A 21,548-nucleotide genomic window follows, 5' to 3' on the forward strand; every position below is an offset into this window, starting at 1 on the left:
TTCATCATTGGGAAAATGTATTATCGGCTATTGTAATAATTCTGCCTCATGAACATTGCAAGCTTTCCGTTTTTGCACAAAATGAGTTCCCTTCTATCACTTAACCAGGGGAGGAAACTAACTTTTTGGCTTACCAGCCAACTGGCGAGTATCTGATTTTTTTTACCAGCCAAACAGATTTTTTACCAGACAAAAAAAATCGCTAATTGTGATAATTACTTCTTTGTATGTCAAGCCGCGTCAATGTTGTGTATGCATCTGGGTAGGCACACTGTGCCTTTAAGACAGCACGGTGGTCTTACGACAGTGCTGTGAAGTACCGTCAAGTGTTGTGGTAACGTCAGTTGGGTTGGTGTGCTGTTGTGCACAGTGCACTGGTTGAGCTAGCCCCTTTCGTAACTGCGATGTGCAAGCCAGGGGCTTTTGAGCATGAAATAAAATGTCTAACCTTACGTCGTAGTCCGGTGCTTTTTTGGAAACATTATAGTCATAACAGATACACCTAGCTGGCTGCTTTGAGCACACGGGCCTAACGTTAGCTAGCAAGCAGCTATAGCTAAAACGCTAACTAGAAGCTAACCACTGTATACAGTTCCAGTAGACTAACATTACACCTCTGTGATTTAAATGTGTCCTTAGTAACTTATACTCGAGGGTTGTACTAGGGTTGGATGCAGTTCCCCGTTGGTCAGTCTGTCTGTTTTCCATCTTCTGCTGTGTTTAACGTTATCTGTTTGCGAGTGCTCCTGATGGCTAGCCTAGTACCGCGGGACTTTTATTATTATATGTCCGCGGGTTGGCCAGTACTGCGCAAACGTTTATTAAACATTATATGTCCGCGGGTGGTCTTGTGCAGTGCTCTCGTGGCACTGTCAACTAAAGCGAACACTCAGAAGACGCGCACTGTTTGCCAGTGCAGTGATTGCAGAATGTTTTATTTTTTTGTATACTCGCCAGCAGGGGAGGAAACTAACTTTTTGGCTTACCAGCCAACTGGCGGGTATCTGATTTTTTTTTTACCAGCCAAACGTAAAAAATACTAGCATTTGGCCAGTAAAGTGGCCTAATTTCCTCCCCTGCACTTAACATTATTGTTTAAGCATTTTTGGTTGAAATAAAGTTAGTTATAAGGTTTTTAATTGGTCGTTAAATAAGAACTACACTTACCAGTAGAAAGCCTGTCGCCTAATACAGCCAGGAGTCTACGCTGTGGTGACGTCAAGTCAGCGGCGCCAAAGTGAAGTGTAGTTCCTCAGTGAACGAAAATGTAAACATTGTTATTTAGCTACTTTTACGATGTGCATTTTTTCATGATTCACTGTATAGATTGTGGATGAATACACAGAAACGTACACCAGATTCCTTTATTGTTACTTATTTTGTCACTTTACAGCAAGTAAAAAAAAAACATGCCAATGTTCATGCTTTATTTGTTTTAAATGAGACGATTTAGAAATGGGTCCATTGGAAATACATTGCCATTTCAAGGAGGGTGGACTGTGTGGGAAACACCAATGACGTAACCAACACTACACCTCCCTATTCAGAAAGCAGCTCTGATGTAAAGGTGGTGTTGGGGAGTTACTGATGATATGCATTTGTGGATTAAGTGATTGGAAATTCTGCTATTGTGTTTCAAACAAAGTCACAAGGCAATACTTAATTATATTTTGTGAACATCAGAGGCTGAACAGTGGCTTTTAAAGGTTCAGGTGACCAGTGCTCAAATTTCACAAAACTGCTCTGGTCTGTGGTCTTTCTGAAGGTATTTATTTTAATTTTTATATATTTTCTTAATTTATTTACAGAGCCTTGCTTGTTAACCTTGAGGTGTTTCACTGTAGTTTGTAATCCATAGAGCTGAGTACTGGCAAGAATCTGGCCCTACGATACAGGGGTCATGAATGAATATATTTGCGATACTATAAACACTGATATATCACAATTTTTATTTAGGTATAATTTCCCAACATTCGCCCAGTAACGGTGTGTACTTCTGTAGCAAAGATGGTTACTGCTGCATTGTGTCCCACATTACAATGGAGGTTGAATTACTGACATGGACATTACTACTCAACACACTCATTAGAAATTGATAGAAAGTGGTTTCTTTAATGGAAAGAAGTCTTAATTATGACCATGGAAGCAACAGACCCACTTGTTGACCTGTCTGGTGTGTGTTGCAGCTCGAATGGGCTCTCAGATCATCATTCCTCACCGGTCTGATCAGTACGACCTCATGTACTTCAGGCCCATGGGAGATCTCGGACAGATCACTTTCATGGTACGGCACACACACACAAAACAACTTGTAGAGAGGATGTATCTCCGATTGAGATCTTTAAAAGAACAGGACAACATTGGGAAATTAGCTTCTCCAGAGAGAGACGAGAAGATGGATACCAGTTTCCTCTCTGTGCGTTCAGTAGAAAGCTAAGCTATCTGGCTGCACGTTAGCCTAGCTTGGCACGATGAATGGATGCGGACATGGCCCGTTAGCCTAGGCATTGTCCAACTAACGCATCTCCCGAAGGCTAACTGGCCATGTCCGCTTCCATTCATTGTGCTAAGCTAGGCTAACATGCAGCCAGATAGCTTTCTACCGAACGCACAGAGAGGAAACTGGTATCTATCTTGGAGAAGACGTAAGCTAATTTCCCAAAATGTTGGCGTGTTCCTTTTAATCCAACTTTTTGATATAAATAGGTATTCAGTAAATAAGGAGCCCACTGCTCGTCCTACTGTATGACTTCCATTGGCTTTGACAAGAAACATTTTTATTTGATATTTTCAGTCCATACTAGTCATAGCAAGTCAGGCTACCTGAATATCTAAATGTCTCACCAGCACTCTGCTTGCCGTGTTTCAGGAGTGGGATGCCAGGGACAAGGAGTCCATCAGACGGCCTCTGGAGCACTCCAACGTGGTCATCAACCTGGTGGGCAGGGAGTGGGAGACCAGGTATACTGCACTCTAACCTGGTCATCATCAACCTGGTGGGCAGGGAGTGGGAGACCAGGGCCCTTATTTATCAATGGTGCGTACGCACAGATATGTGCGTAAACCGTGCGTACAATCATTTCTAAGCAAAGTGTGGGACTTATCAATTTGAACGTGTGCTTGACATTGTGCGTATATCTACGCACAGCTCAGACCGTACGTACCTGGCGCCCAGCGGTAGAATATGAAGACTGCAGACGGACGGCATATGCTTTCATCAGTTTCATGCATTAGTTTCAACAATGACGTGTTCTGTATGACCTGTAATTCACTATAGTGCATTGTAAAATAGCGACATTAGTGTAATTATTGTCAAACCATAGGTATTTCCGAATGAATTCAGCCTGGTTCATAGCATTATTATAGGAATACTTCTCGCGGTGTGCGCTCAGATGTTTTCAGAGATATAGGGCAGTCTATTTGCAGAGAGCGAACATAATAATATTAAGTAGAGTCCGCTACCCGAGACACATTCTCCTTGATTTGTAGCGCAATTTGAGACCCACATTGGAGCGTGGAGCAAAACGCAGTGTTGGATGTCGTAATTTCCCCAACCCCCAACTACATACAATATCCATATATCAATAACAGGAGGCCAAGAGAGGATTTTACACCAGGTTACCCAACATCATCGGAGCAATAGACTGTACCAATGTAGCTTTCAAAGCTCCATCAATAAACAAATCCAGTAATGTGAACGGGATTCCACTCTGTCAATGTACAGATAATCTGCGATGCGCATTTTGGCTGATAATGTCGTTGCCGGTGGCTGGGAGGAACACGACTCATTCAGGCCTAATTGTATTTAATTCAATTGTAATGTTATTACTGGGGTATCTGTAATTAAAACATCACTTGAATGCAGATCAGGGTTATCTACTGAAGCCATAATAACTCTGACCAAAACCACGGAGCGCTCAATAGGCATTGTAGAGCGCAGAGTTGGCCTGCTGAAATTGATTTCATTAGTGCTTAATGTCGGGTCAGCTTGTCATTTATTTCTGTCAATGTGCTGGTTCTGTAGCAGGACTGGGTCAGTCAACATCCTTGGCTCCCGGCGCACCGAAGATAGTCTACACCAGGGCTATTCAACTAAATTGTTCAGGGGGCCACATTGTCAGAAACCCAAGGGGCCAGGGGCCGGACTGCCACGGCGCCTCCCCGTGCTATGAATATATGTATAACACGCAACCAAATTTTCACAACTTTTATTTAACTACATTGCAAAAGTAGTATACTTTTAAAAAAAAGTGCTTCATTTATGTGCCACATCTGCAACATCTCCTGCAAAAAGTGCTTCGTTTATGACTGTGCAACAACTGCAACATCTCCTCTTCAACATTTCAATATAAAAAACAAACGAGTGCATGATGTGCATCTGAACATTCTAACATCAACACTTGAACAAAAAACACATTTATAGTGCAGCTGAGCTTATGAAAAAGTGCTTCATGTCTGTGCAACAACAGCAAATCACAGCATCTTATTAGCACTTATTGTCCACTCTTAACTCTCAAACATCAGGGGGGTGGGGGGCAGACGGGCCTAGCCTACATACACACATCTAATGAGAGAGATTGCACTTCTTTGACTGGGCAATGGCAAGAGGGTTCATAGGAAGTGAGGGCTACCCGCAAACAGTGATGCAAATGCTAGGTAAGCGTATATTGTGCGTGTTAACGTTGACATGAAAAGAAAAAAAGTAAAAAAAAAAAATATATATATATATATATTTTTTTTTTTTTTATTATCATGTAATCTTCCGCGGGCCGGTCCAAATTGCTTGGCGGGCCGGATCTGGCCCGCGGGCCGCCAGTTGAATAGCCCTGGTCTAAACTGACCACGCTCCCTCCTCTTCAGCCGAGTTGTCTGTGAACTTCATTGTATTTATTTATTCTCAAAAAATATCTATAATACGATAAATATATTGTTTAAAATAAAACGTTAAATACTATTATTCTGTGTCATGTTTCCAAATAAGATTGTTCACAACGGGAAATGCTGTTTTTCTGGAAATTACAACAACCAACACTGCGTTTTGCTCCACGCTCCAATTTGGGTCTCAAATTGCGCTACAAATCAAGGAGAATGTGTCTCGGGTAGCGGACTCTACTCAATATTATTTTGTTCTCTCTCTGCAAATAGACTGCCCTATATCTCTGAAAACATCTGAGCGCACACCGCGAGAAGTATTCCTATAATAACGCTATGAACCAGGCTGAATTCATTCGGAAATACCTATGGTTTGACAATAATTACACTAATGTCGCTATTTTACAATGAACTATAGTGAATTACGGGTCATACAGAACACGTCATTGTTGAAACTAATGCATGAAACTGATGAAAGCATATGGCGTCCCGCACGTCCGTCTGCAGTCTTCATATTCTACCGCTGGGTGCCAGGTACGCACGGTCTGAGCTGTGCGTAGATATACGCACAAGTCCCACACTTTGCTTAGAAATGATTGTACGCACGGTTTACGCACATATCTCTGCGTACGCACCATTGATAAATGAGGGCCCAGGGCTTTTGGATCTGAGTTGGATATTCTGGAAGCCAGATTACAGATCTCTGCAGATGACAGGTTGTTTCTTAATATTCCTCACTCAAATAAGAAAAGTTGTGATCACATAATCCTCTTCTGAAACACAAATCAATCCCTTAAGTTTCTACTGTATATATTAATGCCACAGTACCTTTTTCTTTATGGATTCATCCCAATCAACAACCACTGACCATCTTATGAGCTGATGCCAATGCAAAAAATATAGGCAAATAGCCTATCATTCATTCATGTGTTTACGGTTGGGCATACATTCTTTTAATGGAAAGATTTAACAGTTTTTCCGCTCTTTGTATGCAGCAACTATCGCTTCGAGGATGTGTTTGTGACCATCCCTGAGCAGATCGCCAAGGCAACCAGAGAGGCTGGCATCTCCAAGCTGATCCACGTGTCTCACCTCAACGCTGACATCCGCAGCTCCTCCAAGTACCTGAGGAACAAGGTGTGGATCTGGAGCCCTGCCTGTCAGCCGTCACTCCATACTCTGTCCCAAGCTTCTTTTCACTGGTGGTCTAGGGGTTATTACTCTTTCAATTAACTGGCCTCTGTGGCTTTGGGCTTCAGAATTCCAGCAGCTAATTGATTAATCTCAAACCCTGCCCCCTTTCCTTGATTGTCCAATCACAATTGTTGCTTTCCTCAGACAGCAACAGCTGTCATTGGAGGATCAAGAAAAGAGGTTGGGGCTTGAGAGAGGTACATTTTAATTTCTTAGCAGCCTGCAAATTTGAGTCTGCATCCTACAGGTGCAAAGGGTTGCAAAGTTGATTTTGTTTGTCAATACTGTTAATTGAAGGAAGGCCACACCACAAAACATCTAATTTAGTGGGGCATTGGGTGAACATACTGTAAGTGTCAGCATTGCAAATAGGAACGTTAAAGACGGATATCTCGGGATTCATCTTGTCAAAATGAGGTCATCAACCCTGGAGTAACACATGTTGAAACTGCAAACCTTGGAAGCTGGAAGCCAAAAGAGTTTCCACCCCTCCACCCCCCCCCCCCCTCATCATACATATCCATCATATCATTCTGACGCAGTGAATCCTGAAATCCAGACTTAACCCTTTCACTGCCACACTACAGAAGGTTAACCCTTTACTATCACACTACCGACGGTAAGCGTGTTAGGTAGTGTGGCAGTGAAAGGGTTTTAAGAAAGCAGAGCTATCCACGTAGCGTTGCTATTCTCTAGTCCGCAATACATGTAGTAAATGCGTAGTACAGTATGTTGGCTTAACACTTTCAGTGCCAGCAGGGGGCGCACGATTTAGTGCTTGAATGCCCACCATCCACTTCAATGTTAACGTTAATAACGCCTAATCTATGTTTAAAATTATGGCTATGTGTCTAATCTGCCCGTCGCTTATCAATGACTCGTTTTCCAGTCAACATTGTCGAAGCGGATTGTTTTTTTATCGGTTCATTTTCGTTTGATAGCATTTTGAAAAGCCCTCGTTTTCAAGGAAAATAAAAAGATTCGATGATAATCGCCCTTTACTGGAATATTCTAGAACGTTGTCATTATTCTGCCTATTTATGAATCGTTTTCAAATAAACGCTAGATTATCGATAGTATATGTGTACGTATGCACGCTATATAGGCGATCTGAAAAATCGATTCTCTGATTTCCTCAAAGCCATCGCCCACACACACACACACACAGGGCGAACGCTGAGATCTCAGCGAATACAACTCTGATTATCCCAAGACTTGTAAAATAGATTCCTTACCTCAGATCAGATGTTCTCCAAAAAGATCATTCCAATTCCTGATCGCCATTCCAAAAATCGATCGCTTTTATTGATCCAACGCTACATACTGTAAACACATATTCCACGCTGTTCTGATGGTCCACAATGAATCCGATCGGCTCGGGTTACATGCCTGAGAAGTAAAATGTGGATTCCGGATTTTTCTTTTCTCATCCATTTTCATTGAGTCCATTCCAAAAGGGTGCATTACCATCTGGGAGACGATAGGGGGTGCTTTTTTCACATCTGAGCTCCTGATGGGGCTGGTTTACCAACGGGAGACTCGATTGATGAAATATGAATTCAGATCGCTAATAAAAAAATAACACGCTAATTGTCATGGTGGGCATTCAGGCGTCCGGCTGATAAACACGTGTTATCACGTGGTGGGCACTGAAAGTGTTGAGGCTAAACGTATGTTTTGTGACTCATTCCTGCTGCAGGCTGTAGGAGAGACGACCGTCAGAGACCAGTTCCCTGATGCCATCATCATGAAGCCCTCTGAGATGTTCGGGAGAGAGGACCGATTCTTCAACCATTTCGCTAGTAAGAGAGCTGTGTGTGTCCGTGTGGATGTGATGAGGATGGTGACGCTAAATGCATATAATAGATAAGAGTTCAATGAACAGCCTATTATGTGGTAATCGGTTATCTATATAGCTATGATGATATGTTTCTTTTGTTTTAAATGTTCAAGTCTGTCCCCTCTTCAGCCAGGCTTTCAGCTAACCTCCCTTCCCTACGATTGTATTGTGTAGTTGACACTTATTTTTAGGATTGGGTACCGTTCACATTTGAACCGGTACCTGTGAATCGATACCTGTACTTTTTTTTGGTACTTTAGTCTCTAAAATTTGTATCTACCTACCTCAGTTGTAAAAAAAAATTCCAAACTTCAAATGTTTTACTATCATTAATATTTATTTAGAACAATTTCTTAATGTGTATATATATATATATATATATAATATTGCAGCAAGCGTTATCTGCATCTAGCTTTGTAAAGTTTAACCACACTTGCGACCATTTTCGGCTTGCCATTGCCTGGACTGCTTTGTTGTTGAATCAAGTCAAATCCTAGGTAAGCGTGTATTGCGCACGTGAACGTGCGGCACACTTCATAGGTTTCGTGTCGCGGTAAACGAAACATTGACGCCATTGAACTTACTGAAATATATATATACCGGTATATATATATTTTAAATGATTCGGTCGGTACTCATCCCTACTTATTTTATTATTTTGCGTCTTTATTAACACATTAACTGCCATCAATGTATGATCACTGCCACCAGTCTAAGCCTATGGAGATGTTTACCTTCTTTGCAGGGCTATAACTTTGTAAATTGTATTGCTAAATTGACATTACTATGGCCCTTCAACATCGATTATCTATCGTTCAGGATGTAGGAACGTTTTACTTTTTCATTCATAGATTCATACGAAAATACCGTCTAGAATATAAATATGTTTTTATCGTTTTCTGCAGTAATTCCTAGAACGTGAGATATAGGCATAAACGCATATATAGATTATCAACTGCCGTTTGTTGGCGATACACGCTATATTAAAAATTTCAACTGTACATGATCCTAAACGTTATGACTTATCATGCGCGGATGAACGGGGGGGGGGGGTCGTTTATAATTCCGTGATCGTCAGTAAATGATTTATGTAGTATGGGTGATATATTGATCAGAGCGCATGAATAATAATAAACAAACGCGTTGAAAATGACGTCAGCGTCCTCTTACCGTTCGCAGATGAGACTGGAGGAAAAAGATCCCACTTATTTGACGGCGATCTCCTAGATCCATTTCCGGTTTGTATAATCATAATAAACGCCCAAATCATATCGATTATTGCATTATGGCAGCGATCGCTACACACGGACGTGTGTCTAGAGTCCCGCAACAATATGTGAGTGCCGGACGCATTTCCCCGGTGCATGAATAATAATAAACAAACGCGTTGAAAATGACGTCAGCGTCCTCTTACCGTTCGCAGATGAGACTGGAGGAAAAAGATCCCACTTATTTGACGGCGATCTCCTAGATCCATTTCCGGTTTGTATAATCATAATAAACGCCCAAATCATATCGATTATTGCATTATGGCAGCGATCGCTACACACGGACGTGTGTCTAGAGTCCCGCAACAATATGTGAGTGCCGGACGCATTTCCCCGGTGCACCGAGATCGACCCGATCCATTTCCGGTTGTAACTCGCCGATCATCCACCAGGCGGCAGTATTGAAGCGTTGCAGAGTTGTGCAGGCTCCCACTGTATCAGACCAGGCTCCGTGAGGGCATTCTGAATACCATGGCGAAAAAATTAAATATGATCTCAATAACGTCGTACGCTGTGGAATGGCAGAATTAGCATGAACTTGAATCACATTGTATGACGTTTTTGGCGCTGGATGTGTTAAACAGTTTTGCTTTTGTGTGTTTATTCTGCTATGTAAAGTGTCTTTGAGTATTTAGAAAAGTGCTATACAAGTCTGATGTATTATTATTAATTCGTCATGAGTTTAAATGTGGTCGTAGTTTCGTTGAGCACCACGTATTTTATACTTACACTTTTGGACTTGGAACTTAAAAGGGAGCTACTGTTGCATATTTCCCCTCATTAAAAGCATACTTTGGACTGTTTGACACAAAGTGGTATGTAATGCTTGCCAGCATTGTAATCAATACATGGCTGACTTGCTGAGTTCCGTGGTTGGAGTTGTGGCCACGTTCCGAGTGAGACAGGCAGCTTCAGACAGGCAGCACACAGGGACCGGTAACAAAGATGTTTTCAGCTACTCAACATGCAAACAAAAAGTTTAACCATCCACAACAGATTACAACAGTCCTCAAGTATTTCAGATGCTTGATTCTTCTCTCAGACCGACACATGATATGTGAAGAGGCCCCATACTGTAGTAATACACTGCTGCTCTTCATGAAACAAATATTATTGTGTTGGTCTGAGAGAAGAATCAAGCATGAGAAACACATGAGGACTCTTGTATTCTGTTGTGGATGGTTAAAACCGTTTGCGTTGTGTGGCTTAAAACGTTTATGCTACTGGTTCCCATGTGATCCAGATCACTCGAACCACAGCCAGACATCATATGGTGGAAGACAAGAGTTTAGTTTGGCGGCTTAAATGCCCTAACTGCACTAACTGCTGTCTGTTTTCAAGTTTACCCGAGGTATCTATGTATATTACCAAGGTTTAGTAATCTAGTGATGAATATATTACTGATGCAGAACTTCTGCTGGCGCTGACCCTGGACCAGTGCTGGACAAATTGACCTCAAGTGTTGTCATTTTGAAGGAATGTTCATGTTTTCCTTTCCCATTTACCAGTATCTTTGTCCTTTACGGTGCTTTTGGGGTGAGGAGTAAAGTGACATTTTATATGGGGGATTACATGTTTTGGTAACTAGTCTATTTTTAAGAGCTACGTTGCTAACCCTGAAGGAGCGGATGTTGTAATTTCATCACGCCCCCTCATCGAGAACGCACTGGAGCTGATTACTCTGGGGAGATCTTAGCTCTATTGACGAGCATTACATAAATACAAAGCTCTAGAACAAACTGCCTGGGGGTTAAGTAAAAACTCATCCTAACTAATTATTGCAAGTTCGCATTGTGTTTTTGAAGGGATCAACAGAAAGCTTCAAAGTGTCTTGACAAAAGGCTGGTGGGGTGAAAACACAAGCTGCTGCTGCCTGAAATACAGTATAAAATTACACTTTTCTCAAGTCTCCTTTCAAATCCTTCTGCCGAGCCTTGCTCTGTGGTTATCTGAGAAAGCTCGACGAGCGCTCGGTGCTGCCACCACTGGTCGCCAATAAGATCAGCACCTTGACCCGACAGGAGTGATGGTGTCGGGTCAAGGTGCTGATCCTATTGGCAACCAGTGGTGGCAGCACCGAGCATTCGTCAACTGAAGCATTTGAAAGGAGACTCGAATGGGTTGTTTTAATTGATAGGTACTGGAGGTGAGTTGTTTTAATTGATGGGTAGGTAGGTAGTGGTACTGGAGGTGAGTTGTTTTAATTGATGGGTAGGTAGTGGTACTGAGGGTGAGTTGTTTTCCTCTCTTCAGATATGCGCTGGTTTGGCAGAGCTGTGCCCCTCATCTCCCTGGGGAAGAAGACGGTGAAACAGCCTGTTCATGTGAGTTGGTTGAAAGACGTTTTGACCTATTTTTTATCTTGTAGTGCTGACGTTTATTTACACACACACAAATTATAATTCTTGGCAGGTTTTCTGTTTTATTTTAGTTTGACACATTTCACTATTATTCCTTGTTTTATGCCTTTTTTATAAGCACTTTGTAGACTTTTAGATTTGTCTTGTATTGTAGTAATAATAATCCTTAATGATAATAATATTAATATCAATACAATTGTGAGATTTATGGAGCTTGCACATTTTTTATTGGGTGATGGATGTCTGAAATGCAGCAGATATTTAAAAAGTCGGCCTGATTTATTATACCTACTGTATGTGTACAGTAACTTTCTGTTGCTCAAGGCCCCATGTGTTGTGATCCCTCAGGTTGTGGATGTGGCCAAGGCCATCATCAGTGCCATCAAAGACCCTGACGCCAATGGGAAGACATATGCACTAACCGGGTAAGAATCAGGGTGGGCAATTAACCCCTTAAGCACCCTTTTGGTACCGGACCAACAATAACTTCACGCCATAAATGGATCAATACAGTCCGTATTAATTCATGTAGCGTTTTTTTTCTTTCAAATGTAGCCAAGAGTAAAGACTCTAACCCTATCCAAACAGCAGTCAAAGTGTATATTTTTAACACTGTTTGTTTACCAATGATTTTAAGTGTTATTAGCTAAATCTGAGTTTATAGAGCGAATCTCAGCGCATTGACTCGGAAACCGCAGCATATAGAGGCAAGGAAATTACGATGCCATTCATGTTTGTAGTCCTATGTGATCTGGGAGTGGTGGAAGATGAATATAATTTTGTTTTTTATTGCACTTTGTACACCGATTTAAGGAGGGCTTTATTTGAGAAAATTCAAATTGTAAATCCGGATTTGTTTTGGCAGTCTGAGAGTTGTATGTTGAGTTGTTTTTTTGACATCTTCAGTTTTGCAGGATTTTTGGAGAAAGCATGGCACTTGAGACAAAACACACTATATCCTATATAATTGTATATGAATTCCTCTTGTTTCTTTGTTTACATACATTGCTTACAGCTTGTGTTATATTACGTTTTATTGTATTTTCTTTTTTTGTGGCCATCTTGGTCTATATGTCATAATTTGTCAAGTCATTTGTCAAGTATACTATTATATACCGGTACTTATTGTTTGTGTCCTGTAAGCCCATATGGGCTGGGCATACACCTGTATGTAAGACACGAAAATAAAAAACATCAAATCAAATCAAACCTATGAAAGAGGAGACCCAGGGCTTTCGAATTTCATAAAACTAGACTACCCAGCTCACGCCAGCCCCTGTCAAACTTGGAGCCATCTGGCGTGAAATAATTTGTGAACGTTATTTTTGTCATTATGTCTCATGGGTCGAACAAACCTGAACGTTATTGCCTTAAAATAGAACGTAGTTTGTTTCTTTACCTTTCTGTGAAAGTCTAGAAAAAAACTGCATCTCAATCTGATGAAAAAGTAACTGTACTTACAGTAGATTTAATGTACGGTCTTTGCTGCCCTGTTACGGGCACCTGGTGGTAATGAAACATTGAAAAAAGATTAACTATGCCATTGGAAAGAGGAGATTTGGCCCGATTCATAGATGTATGACTTGGCCATAATAAGGTCATCTATAGGCCTGATATTCTATATTGTATATTCATATTTGAAATTGCATGTGTCCGGATGGCAAAATGATGTACTGTATCTACAAAAAAAACATGTAAATCATCAAATCAAATCAAATCAAATTTATTTGTAAGGCCCGACAACACACGTCAATGTCCCCATGGGCCGTACACGTCTTCTTTAAACGAGTCAAGAAGAAACATAACAATAAGAACAGAACAAGAACACCATAAGGTCCAACAAATTTTAAATAAATGCAAATGAATGAAAGAATGCAAGCACTCCCAGGCATACCCCACGCGAAGGTAAGGAAAAACTCACTAAAACCTAACAATAGGGAAAAATGCTCCACAGGCAGTGTGGAGGAGAGAAACCTTAGAAGGGCCATTCAAGGGGGGATCTCCCTTCTTAGATGTCGGTGATAGTAGTGTTGCAGACTAACAGTTGATAATCATCTGCCCTTCATTATATTCATATTCATTTGCTAAGACACTTGATCTCAAGAAGGTGCTGAATGAGCTCCGTGGCAATTCTTCACGTCTGGTCAATGTTAGAATGGTGTTATTCACGGTCAAAAAAATTATAATAATTATTTATATTCTCCTTTTGGTTTATTACAATTTACTCAGGCATAGTAACAGACCCAATCTTTTTTCTAACCTTGTAGAAGTGGAGAAATCTTCCATTTACTTGATCATGATGTACTTTTAGGCGAATTTTCTGAAAATATGTCTAGGGCTTAAGAGGATAAAGGCCCAGTAAGTCAGTTATTTATTTCACCATATCAATTTGGGCTCTATGTAGTACATGGGTTCTTGAAGAGTTGGACTTGTATGGTAGATGGAAAATAAACATTCTCTAACTTTCATGACTCAAAATACAGATCAGTTTATTGCCATTCTTTACAAACATTACAAATGTAAACGCAACGCTTTTACAGCATCACAATACCTTTTAATAATTCAGGTTTAGTTGGCACCGTCCTTGTCTAAGGAGTTCACTCAATCCATTTGAGAATGAAAGAATTTCTCCATTTCATGATTTGGCTTTCAGAGATAGGGCAACCTCTTGGTTTACTTTTTGATTGACAGATTATCGTGGTTGATGATACCTGTGTTACTCAGTGTTCAGGCATCCACTGAGTACATTACTTGGCCACAAACAGTGTGGGGAGGCTGCTAAACGAACAATGAACACTACACAACAACAACCACCAAACGCACATAGCACACACATCCACACGCACACACTCACTTTAAACAAACACACTGTAGCACCCACTCCACACACTTTATAGCACACACCCACTTTAAACAAACACACTGTAGCACCCACTCCCCACACTTTATATTTATTGATGAAGGATTGCACTACAACTCGTACACCTTACTGTAAATTGTACCTCATCCCATTTCTGCTTTGCACTATATAGTACTGTACATTAGTACACTGCATAGTATTGTATATTATATGGTAACTCAGTTACGTCTATTCTGCATCGAACATTGTACATATGTCTATACTGAACACTGTGACCTCATTTTCTACTTCTAAATTACATGCTATACTATGTTATTTGATACTATCTTGTCTAGCACAGTCTCTGGAGCGTAACAGTAAGAAGCATTTTGTATGAAAGTATTCTGTACTTCTGTATGACAACTATTAAAGAAACTTGAAACTTTAAAAAAAATATATATTAATATAAATAAAATGCATTTCAGTGCCCACATTCATCGACAAAAAAAATATATATACATATATTGTAAAATACTAAGCGTGTTATCAATACTTGGTCAGACAACATTATGAACTGAATGTGTCTGTGCAGACAGCAAATCTATTTTATAGGTTGCAGTAGCCTACAGTGTAGCTTAAGTTTCACTTTCATTTAGAGTAGATTTAACTTTGCCTGAGGGAGATTTAGTAAAATGTCCGTTGTTAATGAGGGGGAAATTTCACATCACCGAAGCAACCCTATAGTTCAGACACGTTCTTGAAGAATTTGATCTGTAGATGGAATGTCTTGCGTCGGCATTCATACTATCCACAGCTGCTTCAGTTTTGTGACTGCATCAAAATAGTGGAATGATATATATATATTATTTTTTTCTAAAGATAAGACAATCCTTTATTGATCCCCTTGGGGAAATTCGGGTGTCAAAGCAGCATGTGGGGGGGTACAGGGGGGGGTGCATAGCTTCACAGTCCTATACAGTCCAGTATCTATATACACTATAGATACACTTAACACTTTGGATGCCACCAACACTATAAGTCGTTAGTTCATGCCGCCAGTTGAGTGCCCGCCAACGACATATACCGTTTGTTTGCCGTATTTTTTTTTTATTGGCGATTTGAATTCATATTTCATCAATCGAGCCTCGGGTTAGTGCTGCAGAGTCTCTCTGAGCTCAATTAGGAAGATACCGCCCCCTATCGTCTCTCCCTGTGGTACTGCACCCCATTACATTACACTTCTGAAGGGGGGGTGGTCAGTTTCCTAATTTTATTTTTCCCTCAAGGCATCTGAAGGATCGATTGTGCTCACCGGCCCAGAAAACGTGTGGATTATGTATTTACAGGACTCAACACTGTAATCAATAAGTGCGATCGATATTTGGAATGGTGATCAGGAATTGGAATAATCTTTTTGGATAACATCTGATCTCGGGTAAGGAATCTATTTGACCAGTCTTAGGATAATCAGACCTGTTTTCATGGAGATGTAAGCTTTTTCCCTATGCGTGTGTGGCTGTGATCGCTGATGAGGAAATGAGAGAATATATTTTTCAGCCCGCCTCTATAGCGTGCATAAGTACACATAATACTATCGATAATCTAGCGTTTATTTGAAAACTATTCATAAATAGGCCGAAAAATGACAAAGTTTTTGTGTATTCTAGAATATTCCAGTAAATGCCTTTTATCACGGAATCTTTATATTTTCCTTAAACGAGGGCTGTTGTTGTTGACCGCAAACAAGTCATTGATAAACTATTAGACACACAGCCATAATTTAACCCTTTCTCTGCCACGCTTATATCCATCCTTATACCATCCTCTGCCAGCTCTATTTGTCTATGGAGATGTTCCCCTTCTTTGCAGGGCTATAACCTTTTAAATTGTATTGCTAAATTGACATTAACATCAAGTATCTATCGTTTAGGATGTAGCAACGTTCTACTTTTTCATTCACAATGACGTCTAAAGTCGTCCTTGGCGATTAAAGGGTTAAGAGAGAATATGCGTTCACAGCGCTATCATTGAAGTCGGTGGTGGCATTTAACGGGGTTTTACCATGTTCACCAGTGGTAATCAAAGTGTTAAGGTATAGATACAAAATACAATATAGTAATATAAAAAGTACAAACGCAAGATAGTCCAGTTATATGAGTCTCTAGTGCAAAGAAACAAGATGGTCGGTACGGTGATGTGAGTCTCAAGTCCCGAGTTGTGACCGTGATTGCTCTGGCAGCAGAACCGGCCGCCCGGCTAACCACTTTCTCATCTCTGAGCTACACATCTAAATAAACCAGAATACACATGTCTCCTATTCTCTATCCCCTTCAAACCTCATGTAGTAATGATCATGGTACTATGGTATCTAGGTCCCACTCCTGACGTCACGCACAAAGCATTGTCAACAAACCATATGACCTATGTTTCTAAAGCTGATTGAAAACCCAAGTAAAACATGTTTTGTTTTATGGGGAGGCAATATATGCATAAATATACCCAATAAATTTTTTTTTCTTTTTTTTTGGTCTTTTTCCCCCTCCATTTTTCCTCCGATTTTCTCCCATCCCAATGTTAGTCGTATGCCAATTCCCAGTCCCTTCCTGGTCGCTGCGCACTTATCCCCCACAGTCAGATCATCTGGGAGAGTGGAGGCTACCACGTGCTTCCTCCGACACACGTCCAGCCAATCACCGCTTCTTTTCACCTGGCAGCGCGGATTCTCATCGAGAGGGCGTAGCGTGTGGGAGGACCACACTATCCCCCTCGAGTCCTATCCGCGCTTAGCAGGCGCCCCGACCGAACTGTAGGAGTCGCTGTTTACAACGACCCGGACCCACCCCGCCAGCTTCTCCCACCCTCTAATACAGCCAATTGTATTAGTGCAGACGGCCAGCCAAGCTGGTGACAACCCCGGAGCTGTGAGCTGGATTCGAACAGGCGAATCCAGCTCACAGCTCCGGGGCTGGTGACGAACGCAATCTCCGCTCGGCCACCTAACCGCCAACCCAATAAAGTTTTTGACATTTCAAATCATGTTGCTTTTTCTTAAAGATATTATGTGTAACATGTCCGCATTAAAATGTCTTATATATATTTTGTTGAATTGTGTACTTGCATTATATCCCAAATGTTTCCAACGATGTTCAAACCCGGATAAATCCGTCATTCCAATCGGGTAAATGGGATGTTTCATTTGGTCGCCTGTCGATGGCGTCGTATCCCTTTTTAGACAGGGTACATTTTCAGAAAATCATAACCCTGAAGGCATTTCGTGTTTATTTTTGGTACACAACATTTCTAGGGGTATTAAGGGGTGCTGAATCCAAATCTGCTGTATACCAAGCTCAAAAATGTCAAATAAGGCCTCAAAATTGAGAAATCCAACATGGCCGCCAGCGCCAGGTTGTAATCTATTTAAGTGCATATCTTTTTGACTAAACAAGGTAGAAACATGAATGAAATGTGTTTTTATATGTTTGCATACATGAGGAATTTAAAATCATATCCTGATTTTAGATCAGTTGAGAAAATGTTGCTTGAAACTCATATTTATAGCAGAAACGGTGGTCGTTATAGATGCTTATTACATGGCGTGTTAACATTCGCCGAAATGCTAGATTGTGATTGGTCAATAGCGCTCGGCAGAGGTCCGTTATTACTCGATAACGGACCTCTGCCGAGCAATAATGACCGCTGTTCGCAGCTGCAGCAATCAAGCCCACTGACACACACTGCATCAGTGCAATCAGACACACCTGCCGGCTGCCGGCGATAATAATAATGACAGCGGAGCCACACAACAACTGCGTATGCATTTGATCTCGTCTTGTCGATGGTGTAAAATGAATTAGGTATATTGTTAGTAAGTTAGCCATGTAATAAGCGGGATAATGTATAGCCTATACTCGGTCATTGTCGCAAAATAATTGACCGACATGGAGTTTAGAATACTGAGGCGCCTCGCCGAGGTGTTCTAAACATAGCTATACATTAGCTATGTAAACGTAGCTATACATAGCTATACATTATCCCTTACATAACTCATCAACCAAATAAGAAAGAAAAGCAGGATGATCCCAGGCCATGGATTTATTCATCAAACTCTTTTCTCTTGAATTTTTTTAATCAACATGACATTTATGCAAATTAGATAGCCCTTAATATGCGTACAGTAGCTTCATCCAATTCCACTTTTCCTGAATAGAATAGAATAGATTATAATATAATAAAATAAAAATATTATTTTACCATATCAATATAAGTGAATGTTCAAGTTTCTTTATTAGTTGTCATACAGAATACATAATACTTTGCATGAAATGTTTCTTTCTGTGTTGCTCCTGAGAGTGTGCTAGATAATAACAAGATAGTATAAAATAAGTATAAAATAGAAAGTCAAAAAGTCAAGTACGTAAACAAGTGTAAACAACAAAATTGTTCAGTGTATCTATATATACAGTATGTACAGCTGGTACAAAAATGGTGAGGTATAGCTTAGCTTGTGGTGCCACCTTGTAGTGGTGAGGTGCAATAAGGAATGAGAATGATGTGCAATTTCCTTACCAATAATATAAATATAAATATAAAGTGTAAAGTGTGTCTAAAGTGGTAAAGTGGGTGCTACAGTGTGTTGTTTATTTAAGTGAGTGTATGTGCGCTGTGGGTGTGTTGATGGTTTGCTTATTGTTCATTGTTCATTCATTGAGCATCCTGATGGCCTGGGGATATAAGCTCCTTCTGAGTCTCTCTGTGCTTGCCATGAGACTCCGGTATCGCTTGCCTGACCGCAGCAGTTCAAAGAGGCAGTTGTTTGAGTGGCTGGAGTCTTTGATTATTCTCTTAGCCTTGCCCATGCACCGCTTGTTGTAAATGTGGGAAGCCCACCTTCAATTGTGCGTTCGGCTGAACTCGCCACTCTCTGTAGTCTGCTGCGGTCTTGTGCAGTGCTATTCCCAAACCAGGAGGTGATATTGCCAGTCAGGATGCTCTCTATTGTGCATGAGTAGAAGTTCTTGAGGATCTTCTGACTCACGTTGAACTTCCTTAAGCGCCTAAGGAAGTAGAGGCGTTGTCGTGCCTTCACTGTCAATGTGTGTAGTCCATGTCAAGTCCTCGGATATGTGGACTCCGAGGTACTTAAAACTGTTCACTCTCTCAACCGGTGCCCCGTCGATGCTGAGGGGGCTGTAGTCCCTGACCCCGACCTCCTAAAGTCCACAATCATCTCCTTTGTTTTGCTGACTTTCAAGGAGAGGCTGTTCTCTTGACACCATCCCGCTAGAACCTTAACCTCTTCCAGGTAGGCCCTCTCGTCGTTTGCAGAGATCAGGCCCACCACTACTCTGTCGTCAGCAAATTTGATGATTGTGTTGTTGTTCCGCTGTGCCACACAGTCATGTGTGTACAGGGAGTGGAGGAGGGGACTCAGGACACAGCCCTGGGGGGCCCCTATGTTGAGAGTGATGGATGAGGAGGTGCAGTTGCCTGCTCTCACCACCTGGGGTCTGCCCGTCAGGAAGTCCAAGACCCACTGGCAGAGGTCATAGTTCAAGCCCAGGTCCCTGAGCTTGGCTATGAGTTTGGAGGGGACTATGGTATTGAATGCTGAGCTGTAGTCGATGAATAGCATTCTCACATAGTTCCCCTGCCTCTTGTCCAGGTGTGATGCTGCTGTGTGCAGCACATGGGCTATGGTGTCCTCCGTGGACCTGTTGGGGCGGTATGCAAATTGCAGGGGGTCCAGGTTGATGGGGAGGGAGGAACAGATGTAGCCCTTCACTAGCTTCTCAAAGCACTTCATGGCTATGGAGGTGAGAGCTACAAGGCGATAGTCGTTGAGGCAAGCAGGCTTGGATTTTTTGGGTACAGGGATAATGGTGGACTTCTTCAGACAGGTGGGGAAGACGGCCTGTTCTAAGGACAGGTTAAATATGTCAGTGAATACCGGGGCCAGTCGGCACAGACTTTTAGGACGCGGCCGGGGATACCATCCGGTCCTGCTGCCTTCCTGATATTCACTTTTTTAAACGTCCTCCTCACCTCATGTTCTGTTATCCTGAACACTGAGTCTCCATCAGCAGTGCCCCCCCCCCCTCCATTGCAGTGGTTTGTAGGCTGGTGCTGTTATTCCCAGCCTCAAACATCGCATAGAAGGTATTGAGATCATTTGCCAGTTGGATGTCACTGTTCAGTTTGAGGGAGGTGCCTTTGTAATCTGTCATCGTTCTGAGGCCCTGCCACATAGCTCTAGAGTCAGCCTGTTCATATTGAAGTTTAACACGATTTCACGACGTACTGGTCTGTGGCGCTGTTTGCGTTTCACCCTTGTGCCTGTTTTGATGGATTGGTCATGGTATCTGTCAAAGACGACATCTACCCTCTGGTATTTTGCTCCCATCTTCAACACTGTGTCAGTGAACTTGTTGGCATAGTCACCAAATGTTGTAGTGTCAGGTGGCTTTCCGAGTGCCATTACCAGAGCTTGGCCATCGATGACCAGGCAGCTGGGTCCCTGAAGAGTAAGATCTGCAGGGGTTTTTACTTGTTTCGTCAGTATATTTGCTAACACAGACTTGTTGGTGGAATGTAGACTCCCGTTAGTTGTGGCCAGAGATGGCGGGATGGGCATGAACTCATGCTGGAGGATATTGTCAAGGTCTACCTTACGACCTGCTCTGTAAGCTGTGATTAGCCTGTCCACTTTGATGGTGTTTTGCTTGTTCTTGGAAAGTTGCACAACTTCATACAAAGAGGCAAATGTCTTGGCTTTGTTTTTTTTCGAATGGGTGATTTCAGGTTCAGGTGCTGGTCACTATCTGGAGGTTCACACAAACGTTTGTCCACAAACATGTTCAGTTGTGCCTGTCCAAGGTGTTCTGCGCCAAGTATGGATTCTTGAATCACCGGTGTGACTACGTCCTTGTTGATGTATGTAAGAAAACGTACAAAAGCACATTTAATTCAGGTTTGTACTAGGCTTGGGCGGTATAATTTTTTTCATACATCATACATTGCTGACATAATACCCCGGTATACGGTATATGACTGTATGACTTTCATTTTCATCAGCGGGGGGGGGGGGGGGGGGGGGGGGCGGGGCGGAGCTAACAATATACTCGTTATCACCATACATAACGCTTATATTGAAACACGTTGAGATTAGGGCCGTTCTT

The 21,548-nt window shown here is 41.7% G+C and overlaps 1 protein-coding gene across 1 annotated transcript in view; it reads left to right on the forward strand.

Annotated features, from left to right (window-relative positions):
- ndufa9a (NADH:ubiquinone oxidoreductase subunit A9a) overlaps window positions 1-21,548 on the forward strand; it is a 35,300-nt gene that overhangs the window by 3,037 nt on the left and 10,715 nt on the right. Inside the window, exons 3-8 of the mRNA XM_084317634.1 lie at window positions 2,187-2,284; window positions 2,870-2,961; window positions 5,868-6,009; window positions 7,766-7,868; window positions 11,428-11,498; window positions 11,883-11,959. Of these exons, the coding sequence (XP_084173760.1) occupies window positions 2,187-2,284; window positions 2,870-2,961; window positions 5,868-6,009; window positions 7,766-7,868; window positions 11,428-11,498; window positions 11,883-11,959 (583 nt within the window). The remainder of the gene's footprint in view (window positions 1-2,186; window positions 2,285-2,869; window positions 2,962-5,867; window positions 6,010-7,765; window positions 7,869-11,427; window positions 11,499-11,882; window positions 11,960-21,548) is intronic.

This window comes from Notolepis coatsorum (genome assembly GCF_963971535.1).
Source record: "Notolepis coatsorum genome assembly, chromosome: 6".
NCBI classification, from domain to species: Eukaryota; Metazoa; Chordata; class Actinopteri; order Aulopiformes; family Paralepididae; genus Notolepis; species Notolepis coatsorum.